Source organism: Paralichthys olivaceus, chromosome 1 (genome assembly GCF_024713975.1).
Source record: "Paralichthys olivaceus isolate ysfri-2021 chromosome 1, ASM2471397v2, whole genome shotgun sequence".
Taxonomy (NCBI): Eukaryota; Metazoa; Chordata; class Actinopteri; order Pleuronectiformes; family Paralichthyidae; genus Paralichthys; species Paralichthys olivaceus.
The window spans coordinates 23,137,756-23,148,141 of NC_091093.1; the positions used below are offsets into that span (position 1 = coordinate 23,137,756).

At 44.6% G+C, this 10,386-nt stretch overlaps 1 protein-coding gene and 1 long non-coding RNA gene across 6 annotated transcripts in view; one reads left to right on the forward strand and one right to left on the reverse strand.

Moving 5' to 3' along the window:
* Positions 1-6,946, reverse strand: part of LOC109625137 (protocadherin-9) — a 190,366-nt gene extending 183,420 nt beyond the window's left edge. For 4 of the 5 annotated variants that reach the window (XM_069525612.1, XM_069525606.1, XM_069525608.1 and 1 more), the window contains exons 1-2: positions 6,165-6,946; positions 2,542-5,689 (exon numbers count right to left, since the gene is read on the reverse strand). In XM_069525612.1, the coding sequence (XP_069381713.1) occupies positions 2,542-5,577 (3,036 nt within the window). In that variant the 5' untranslated portion in view covers positions 5,578-5,689; positions 6,165-6,946. The remainder of the gene's footprint in view (positions 1-2,541; positions 5,690-6,164) is intronic. The other variant, XM_020080244.2, reaches the window with a different exon arrangement.
* Positions 6,947-7,094: 148 nt separating this feature from the next.
* LOC138407848 (uncharacterized) lies at positions 7,095-10,050 on the forward strand. Its single transcript, XR_011241172.1, has 2 exons — positions 7,095-7,840; positions 7,967-10,050. It is a non-coding gene; the product is annotated as an uncharacterized lncRNA (long non-coding RNA).
* Positions 10,051-10,386: the final 336 nt, after the last annotated feature.

Genomic DNA, 10,386 nt, shown 5'->3' on the forward strand with positions numbered 1-10,386 from the left:
GATATACTGTCTGTATAAAGATTCACTCAAAGGTAATTGGTATTTTTGGCTTTTCCTTTTTTTTTATTATTATCCTCTCTGTTTTTTGTTTTTTACTCAATATGCCAGGAGATTTAAAAAAAAGAAACTGGATACACTGGATGGGCATCTACCTATCAATGGTCATGAAATGGAGATGACATGCACATGTCAATACAAACAGTATGCACATGTCAATACAAACAGTCGCACTGTACAAGAAAAATCAAAATATGGAAGTAACAATGACATTGATAACATACCCTGCCTATCCAGTAAATCATGCCCATGGAGATATTGATTTCCTCACTGTCTATAACTGCCACTTAGCCTCAAACATGGGCTCATATTCTATGTAAGTTGTATTTGGAATTAGTTATTACTAATAACCAAAACCAAATATGCCTGAAGAGTCTTCATTAAAAATATCCAAAGACAATTAGCTAAGAGTGGTAAGATAAATTACTTTTTTTTCTCCTCCAAGTATGGAAACCGAGATAAGGAAGTGTACCCTTGTGTGCAGTCGAGATATATTAGTGCATATTTATTTGAGTAGTTCAAAGGTATTGCTACTGTGAAGGATATGCTTTCATTAATATACAAATATCATACAATTTGATAATGACTTGAATTTCATGGCACGATTGTAAGATATGATTTTCACGTCGCGATGACAATATTGAATGAAGACTGGCGTGACTGAAGTGCTTTGTGTGGTAGAGTTAGACTGAGGCACAACTTGAGCTCTTCTACAGTAAGATTTACATTAATGCTATAGATACAAGTACATCGAAAAACATTTTTGACGACCACGTGTTGAGTGAGAGTATCTGCAGCAGTGCATCATTTATGTCATCGATGGCACTATATGGAACAAGCCGCCTCTGTTTGTGTGCTTCTTTGAATCATTCGTCAGAATTATTGATTACAATAAATCCTGTGTGGAACTGTGGGATGACTGAGCAAATCAATGAAGTTGTGCTTACAGTACGGTGTCATATCTCATGTGTCCTCCTCTGGGGTTGAATCCCCTCGGTCACCACCATCACCCATTTCAACTCCTGGTCTATTCCCTCTCTCTCTCTCTCTCTCGCTCTCACACACACGCACACACAAATAGCGGCAGAGTGAATGCCTCTTTTGACTGCTACCTCTCACACAGAAACACATTAAATCCAACCCCAGATGCAGTGACCCGGAGGTATGCATCGATAGGAGTCGCACGGTGTCCCCCCTGTAATTCCACTCTCCCTTCCGGATAGATCTTATCACTCAAATCTCTAACCGCCATTATCAATCTTCCCTGTGCAGCCTCCGCATCGTTAGGCGAGAGTATTTCACTAAGAAGACCGACAAAAGGTTTCACTCCTTTCTTCTCGTCCCTTGCATTTCTAAGTCCACTGCAGGTTGGCGTCGTGCCAGGCTGTGCCATGCAGCGCAACACTGCCACCTAAAGGTTCAGTACCACCTCCCATCAAGCCTGACCCACTGACGACGCTCCAACTCTGCCCCCTTTTCTCCCTCTGCTCTCTCGCTCCCCCATCTTCTCTGCTGCTCCCTGAATTTGTCCACGTGTGTCCCATTAGATCGGAACTAGCTGTGTGTTGGTGCTTTATTAGCAGAAAAATTAATAAGGCTCTGATAAAAAAAAAAAAAATCAGCATGGATTATGTTGAAATTTGAGGCTCATTATTGGCTAATCCTTTTTGAATTGGATGTGTATCAAGTTGCAGACAAGCTTCACTCAGTTCGCTCGTGCGCTTTGAGAGGAGGCATTTAATTCAAGCTCAGATGATGTAGCAAAGCCTACTGTGACATTCACAGCACCACCACGGCAGACTAATTGTTGACTGTTATTATTGCTGCAGGTGTTGAAAAGATTACAAGGTTGTTTTTTTGTGGTACAAGTCACCAAGAGCGAAGAAACAAACAAATAAAAAAAAAAAACATGAATACACCTGATTTATGAGGAGAGGTGAAAAGTCAGCTATTTTGTTCATTTTTGGATTTCTTTTGTTTTTTCTGGGAGGATGTGTGCAGCGTTAACCATGATGAAAACAGTGATCTGAGTAGATAGGCAAGAAAAAAATGTTTCTTTCACAGAGAACATTGAGTCACAATTAATGTTATGGTGGTACATTTAACCAGTGATCTAACCTGGTTGCTGAATAGACAAAGTAAGGCAAGGCAATCACTCACCAACTTGCATTTTGTTAAATATGAATTAATAAATATATATGAATGACAAAACATCAGTCTATAATTATTCCCCCCAAATTATGCTTGTGATTGTTGAGTCCATAATCAACTCCATTACTTAGCAGTTGTTCAAGTAACTCTTCCTCTTTTTCTTTTTTTTAATTTTAGAAACAGTGGAACTTGCTGAAGCAGTATGTCTCCTGTATTTTTTTCAGATGCTTCACAGTAACTTAGAGCGAGTCTCTAATCTAGACTGGCACTTTAGCACTGTGGAACAGGGCAGTTATAGGCAGTACTTATAGACCAGTAAAAGTGCTCTTTTACCTGCTGTCTGGTGTGCATGGGGCCCTTCGTCTTGAACCCTCCTTGGGAGCTGCACTCTGAGGCACTGAAGTGGTCGGAGCTCGTGGAGGACCTCTTGGAAAGGGTGTCACAACCCCCGACAAATGTGTTATCCAATGGGAGCTCCTGAATCACGTGATGCTTCTTCACCGACACCGGCGTGTCAGCCTTGAGGTGGAAGGCCGATTGTGGCGAGGCAGACTTGTAGTGCCGGGCCAGGTCGGGACTGCTGGGTTTGAAGGTGGTGGTAGGTGTGGCATTCCAATCAAAGCGTCCAATCCCTTGCTCCTCCAGCTCGGTTGGCAAGCTGATGGTTCCGTTGATTGGCTCGTGGGCAGGATCGTCGGGTTTGTTCCCCTCAATGGTGACGAAGTTGAGCAGGGAACTTTTAGGGGATTTCCTTTTTTTGCGCTTTTTCTTCTTGTTCTGCTTGTTCTCCGTGTTGGGCGACATCCACTCAGCTCCCTGTTTTTTCCTCTGTGCAGCTTTAAACCTCGATGCATGGCGACAGCGCAGCAGCACAGTGACAAAGATGACAATGATCACCACAAAGGCGCCAGTGACAAAGGCTATCATGATGGTTAAATAGTCACCACTTTGATAAGTTTCGCTGCTTTCCCCTATGTTTCGGTCTATTGGGGTTTCCATCGTGCGTCGGATGAGATCATATATGAGAGTTGAGTTCCCCACAGTGTCATTGACGTACAGAAACACCAGCACCAGAGTATGGAGCGATTTAGGATATCCCAGATCACTGATATTGACCACTAATCTGTGTAAGCCTATGTCAGTCACCGCTGGCTTCTCCTCCAGAGTAATATTCCCTGTGACGGGGTCAATTCTGAACAGACCTTTGTTGTTTCCACTCACAATTGTGTATTTGAGTTCTGCGTTCATTCCAGTATCCCCGTCTACAGCGAACACTTCTGCTACCACAGATCCAGGGATCGAGGAGAGCGGAACAAGCTTGAAAGATGTGTTGGAGGGGGGGTAGATGACGATGGGGGTGTTGTCGTTCACGTCAATGACATTGATGGTCACCTTGGCAGCTGAGGAGCAAGGGGGCCTGCCACTGTCCACAGCCCTGACATCAAAAGTGTAGGAGCTCTGTTGCTCCCTATCAAATGACACATTGGATTTTATCACCCCGGAGTAAGGATCCAATATAAAGTTCTCATTGTCATTCAGGATGGAGAGAGAAACAGCAGCGTTTTCTCCAGCGTCTGAATCTGTCACAGTTATCACACCCACAGTGCTGTATTTAGGTAGATTCTCAGACACAAAAAACTGAAAGTGGTTATGTGTGAACTTGGGGTTGTTATCATTTTCATCCAGCACAGTTACAATTACAGCTGCCTGCGTTTGCAGAGGGGGGGTCCCGTTATCTCTTGCCGTTACAGTAAAGAGAAACCTGTCCTGATCCTCCCGATCAAAAACCCTTGACGCAGTCAGCACCCCTGTTTTGCGGTCGAGATCGAAGAACGACGCGTTCGGTCCTAGCTGATAAACAATCTCTGCGTTTTTCCCGCTGTCCTCATCTGTGGCGCTGAGCGTAGTGAGGAACAGGTCACGTTTGTTGTTCTCCATAACAGCCAGCTCAATGACTGGCTGAGTAAAAATAGGTGGGTTGTCATTCTCATCCTCCAGCCTCACTCTGACCAAGGCAGTCTGATTCAAACTCGGTTTCCCGGAGTCTGACGCTACAATTTTAAAGTTGTATTCCTTGGTCCCTTCATAGTCGAGCAGCGCGGATGTCTCCAACAGATACTGGTTGTCGTACACAGCTTTGAGATGGAAGGGCACATCCTTCTCGATGAAACAAATGACCTTGCCGTTAATGTCGGTGTCTTTGTCTGACACTGTGATGAGTGCTATCTTAGTATTGATGGGATCCTTCTCCGACAGGAAAACAGTGCCATTAATGGGACTGATTATGTACCTCAGGTCTATATTAGGTGGATTGTCATTAACATCAGTCACATTTATGGTGACAGTAGCTCTGGCAGGACTGGAGCTGCCATCACTGGCTAAAACAGAGAGCTTATGTATAGCTGTCTCTTCTCTGTCCAGGGGTCTCTGCACTGTAATTAGGCCAGATGTTGTATTCAATGCAAAGAGTCTTTTTGTAGCAGGAGACACCTGAGTCCCAAATACATAACGTATCTCTGCATTTGCCCCTACGTCTGCATCTGTGGCCAGAAGCTGCACAACAGACGTGCCAATGGCGGAGTTCTCCGGTATGTGCACCTCTATCTGATTCTCTTTAAACACCGGTCTGTTATCATTGACATCTGTTACTGTTACTTGTAGAATGGCAGTGCTGGATTTCTGCGGACTGCCACCATCCTCCACCTTGATCTTCATTACATATGTATCCTTCTGCTCTCTGTCCAGATTCTGCTGCACAATGAGCTGGGGCCACTTCTCCCCCTCAGGCGTTTCTACTATGTCTAAGCCGAAGGCACTTTGCCCGTTGATCAGCTCATATTTGTGGACACTGTTGGGGCCAGTGTCTGGGTCAGTGGCTGAGGGAATAGCAAAGCGGTTGTTAATGAGCGTGTTCTCGGGGATAGAGATGTTGATCACAGGGGACGGGAACATGGGGGCATTATCATTTGTGTCTTTGACGATTATTTTGATCTTAATCAGCCTGAAATAATCATTAGGTAGAATGACCACTTCAATTTCAAAAGAGCACTCGCTGTCCTCAAATGAGGGACCGGGGCACAACTTCTCCCTGTCGATTCGGTTTGATGTTGTGAAAATCTCCCCAGTGCTGCTCAGAACACGGACCAGTGGGTTATCTCCCGCTTTGGAGACGAGCCGGTAGACCAGATTAGCACTTGTTCCAGTGGCAGCATTTGTATGGGATATGTTTAGGTCCTTTGGTATGTTTCCAATGAGGACATTTTCTTGCAACTCCTCTCTGATAGGGTAGATTAGCTCTTGGGCTATCGAAGGATCGAGCCATATGCAGGCGAGTAGGGTGCCCAACAGGTAATAGTCTTTTAGATCCATGATAGTGTAAATGTGCTTCCAGGCTGCACAGCTCGGGAGTTTCTTTCTATGCTACTGATGTTACAGGCAGTGACTCCTTGAATGTGACGACAGGAATCCTCCACAGATTAACCTACAAACACACAACAGGAGTTTCTCTTCAGTGAAATAACTACAACATGCACAGAAATTCAATTTGACAAATAATAATTAGCTGTTGGGGTAAACCCTGATATTTTTTTTTTTTGAATAATGTACTATTAAATCTGGACATAGGCCTTAATCAACAATCCATCAAAGAAAAATTCAACTAAAAAACATTGCAGCAGCCTTTCATGTCTGTTTGCCCCATATCTAAATCCTCCACATTTTATAGTCACTAAGAATATCCAGCACTTCGAAAGCCCGTGGCCACAAAACTTCACAGCACATTGCACAGTCCTATTCATTTTACACTTAAATTGCCAAATTTAAAGATGATGGGCTGTGCGTGTGGGGTCCTAAACGGATGAATACATGAATGAGTGAATGAATGAAGCCTACAAAAGGAGCTCTGTCAGATTTGTGAATGTTTTGTGTGATTTGAGACCGATTCTCATTTTACATACCAAAATCCGTTCCAGCTCAGGAGAAAAAACTGGAGTGAGTCAGCTCATAGTCTTCTCATCCTGTGCGCCTGCGAGCTTAATCTGGTAAAGATATCCTTCTCAGTCAGATCTGGGTCCAGGGAAGAGACGAGCAGAGTAATCAGACTCAGGAGCAGGTTTCAGGTGAAAACCGGCTGGTCGCACAAACTGGGGTAAATCAGAGGCTGCATATGTCGCAGTTCCTTTCCCCCCATTGAACTTCAGGAATAAACAGGATCTAACTGTGCGACCTGCGGTGATTGCGGTGATCAGCTCTCCAGCAGACAGCCAGGTGGTCAGTGGTTTGCGGTGTCTTCCATTAGTAACGAGTCCCGAAAATCAATGCACATCTCCCGTTACACGTCCCGGTTTGTTTTATTCTTCTTCTGTCCCGTCCTCTCCCTCACGGGCTACCTGTTAAGGTGAAGGCGCCGACGAGGTGAAGGCAAGAGGAGACACTCGCGTCCCGTCATGTCTCAAGTTCACACAGCTCCATTGGCCGACGCAGACACAAGGTTAAAAAAAGATCATGAAGGCATTTACGCAATTTTTTTTTTAAAGAACAGGAAAAAGACGTGTGAAATCTCAGAGTGGATCCCGTTTGGAGCTTTGGATGAAAAAAAAAGGTGGCTCAGTGTGGCACCGATGCGCAGCGTCTGTGCGCCGTTTATCCTTGCGCTCTCACTCCCAGAGCAGAATATCTTGCACTAACTCTCTGTAAACCCATAGGAGGGGTGGTGAAGTACACCACGCAGACGTCCTCCCCACCTCTCCTCTCTGCTGCCCGACCGACCCTCCTCATTGGACGCCGCCCCTCTCTCTCAGTGGCGTCGACGGGCCGCGATTGGGCCGCAGTCACGTCACTTAATGCGCACAGGATGGGTGGGGGGGGGGGGCAGTCCGCGGAGAGATGCTCTGCGAAGATGCTGCAGGCTGCGGAGACGCTTTAACCAAAAAACCCCGAGGCTGGATGGAGGGGGGGGGGCGATGATGATGATGATGATGATGGTGGTGATGATGGTGATGAAGCTGCGAGTGCTGATGATGATAATGAAAAAAAACAAAAAAAACAGGAGTCGCTGTCCTCTAGCTTTTACAGTGAGAAAGCTCCGGCTCTGCAGGGACGCGTCAGAAAGCAGAAAGCCAACCTGTTAGGCTGTCGTCAGGTAGGCTGCGCTAATTGGGGTGGGCACAAAAAAAGACCTGAGCCGCATTTGATGAAAAAGACGCACAGCAACTGACTTTGGCCAATATTAAACACGCTCACACACTAGCCGTGTTTGAGAGTGCGTAATAATTGCGCACCACACAGAGGAGCCGTTGTTGGCACCGGGGGGGGGGGCACAGTACCGCTCTGTCCGCCACACGTGGAAACCTGTATTTGTCCCTCAAAGATATAACCTTGACAGTTCCCAGCCTTGAGAGCCGTGCAGCAGCAGCATTTGGTGCGTAATGGGTCAAAACTGCGTCTCTTTCTTTGTTAAAGTTTTCTGCCTCGCACCAGAGCTGTGGTGATCTGTAGAGGCTGTGATGTGACCATGGAAATAACCTGCACACGAGCTTTACTTGACAAGTTTCAGCGCAACAAGAGGAGGCTGATCCCCGCAACACGACTTAGACCCCCCACCAAAAAAATGGCGCGTCAGGAGTGACAAGAGGTAACGAGAAAAACAGCAGGTTTAATAAAATGGGGAATCAGAGCAACAGATCCAGCCGTCATTTACTGTGCCATCCAATCATTACTTAATTTCAATGCTGTAGATAACCCTCAATTTCATCCACAGCTCTGTCTGTGCTGCAGCTGCTGAGGGAGGGAGAGGAGCTGCTGAGCTCACAGGCAGCTCATGGTGAACACTGCCATCTTGAGGTGGACCTTCACAAATGCCTGGATCTTTTGGTGTGGCCCTCTTCTTCCAAATCTTCACCTACAGCTCCACATTTCTCAGTCAGAAGATGACTCGTGAGAAGCGGAAAAAACGGCACAATGGTTGAATCAGTGAAAGGCAAAGTGACAAAGTGGCGAGAACGAGGCTGATGGTGATGATGGCGATGCAGAGGACATGGGGAGCGACACTGTTGTGGTGAGAAGGAGGCGGCAGACGTCTCCTGAGTGGCTGGACGTTTTGTCTGGTCAGCAGTCCATTAGCACAGGCCAACCTGGTGGCCCGACCCCTGTGCCCCTTGGCCCCAGCCGTTGGTGTCCTCTGCTGAGAGAGAGTGCAGCGACCTGTCACTTCAGGTTAAAGTCTGACACGTCGATGTGGAGGATAAAGTGACAACATAACTCTGAACAGTGGCAGTGGTGAAACATTTTCCTGCTCTGCTGGTCGGCTGCAGTTATTAGGAGCTCATCACTTGCTTTTACTCACTCACTGCGAGGACACGAGTGTTAGTGTGTGTCAGGGGGTTTTCTGCAAAGCAAGACTTATGGTTTGATTTGGTCGTAGCCAGGTCTCTGAGGCCTTCGTGGTGGTCGGTACAGGGACAATTGTGCTGTGATTGGAAGTGCTGGGCAGAAAGTGCACTTTAAATAAATGTATCACCAAATCTCTCAAACCTCTAAAGATGGAAATGGTCATTTAGTGTAATGTATGTTGTAAAATCTCATTTACTGCACCTTAAAGATAAGTTTCACTTAAAAAATTTAGCATTTTTGGAGGCTGATACTGAAATATCATATATTTTTTTTAATTGGCAATTATTTCTAACATGTTGTCTTCAAACCCTCACAGCAAAAATTATTGCTTGCTTTACAGTTTATCCATAAACCTTAAATAACTATAAATTGGAAAGGAGACACATACAACCAAATATATAGAATTGAAATTAATTCATACACGAAATGTAAAAACAAATGCATATCTTTTTCTCATTGTGTTGCTGCGTGTCAATTAATAACTCTGTAACTGTAATCATCATTATTGTTGTTATTATTGGTTTCTGCTGTGATTATGTTTCATGTGACCTTGGCTCAAATGCCACAATTGGCTGAAATTCACAAATGCAGCAACCGCTCTCCTCCTAATTCCAAATTTACACCGTCTCTTAGGTTTGTTAGCTCCTTATTTAGTCTGTTTTGACCTGGATGCAGCTAATGTTTCTGCCAGTCAAATTACTGACAAGTGATGAATAATGTAGTATGCTAATATATGCTCTACGTCTCCTGGTGTACTTCCGACTATCTCGTGTCGAAGAGAGAGCCTCAGGGAAGTGTCCAAACCTAAGGCTTTATGATTCCCCATATACCAGCCGCAGTCAATCACACTACTCACCTTGGTTTGATTCTCACGCTGACTTATTGACTTGTTCGTGCTGTTGAATTGGCTTCATGAATAATACAAGGAACAAATATATTTATCTTTCATGTCCATTAAAGTACAAGGTCAAACGGGTAATTTATGTATTTTCTAACTTAAGCAAGGTCCAAGGAGTCGGTGCCGGAAAATTTAAACAGTCTGTGTCACAACTTTTAGTGCAGTTACTCAGCCGGGGAGCAGCTAACATGGCTGAAGGCTGGAGCCAGTGTGGCAGAGTGTTAAGGAGGAGTTGGTCATTATTTCTTGTTATAGTTATCAACACATTTTTTATTTTGCAAGTTTTTACGTCTGTATAAAGAAATGATTTGCTGTGTTGTCACTTGGATTTGTGGAAACGCTGTCACCTCTCAAAAGCATCACAGAGAGAACACTGTTGTTGCTGGATCACGATGTTTTAATAGCAGAATTCCCGGTGAGAAAATTGTTCTCCTCACTCTTGACGATATTGTCACCAAAGATATTGTTTACAGCTGTGATGGAGTTCTTTGAAAACACCACATTTTTGTTTAGTAGAAAACGAATTACCGAAATTCAATAAATAATAAAGTGGATGCACAAGTTACGCTTCGACATAATAGGGGTTATTCTCTGTGAGAGCCATCAGTGGTACAGGTGAAAGAAACTCTTTACTGGGAGAAAGATGTTAAAGCCAGAGCTGCAACCACATTTAAATTCACTATAGATCTGGATTTTTATCAGGATCTGCACCACACACTCATAAATATCAGGCGCCTGATCATCCCTGATTTTTTTCATCAAGATCCATGAATTATTCTCTCAGAAATCAACGAAAATATTGCAAAATGCTCAATTTTGCATCGTTAAAGTGGGAAAAAAAAATCCTGGATCAGCACCCAAATTGAATGGGTTCTCTTCTGACCCACAAT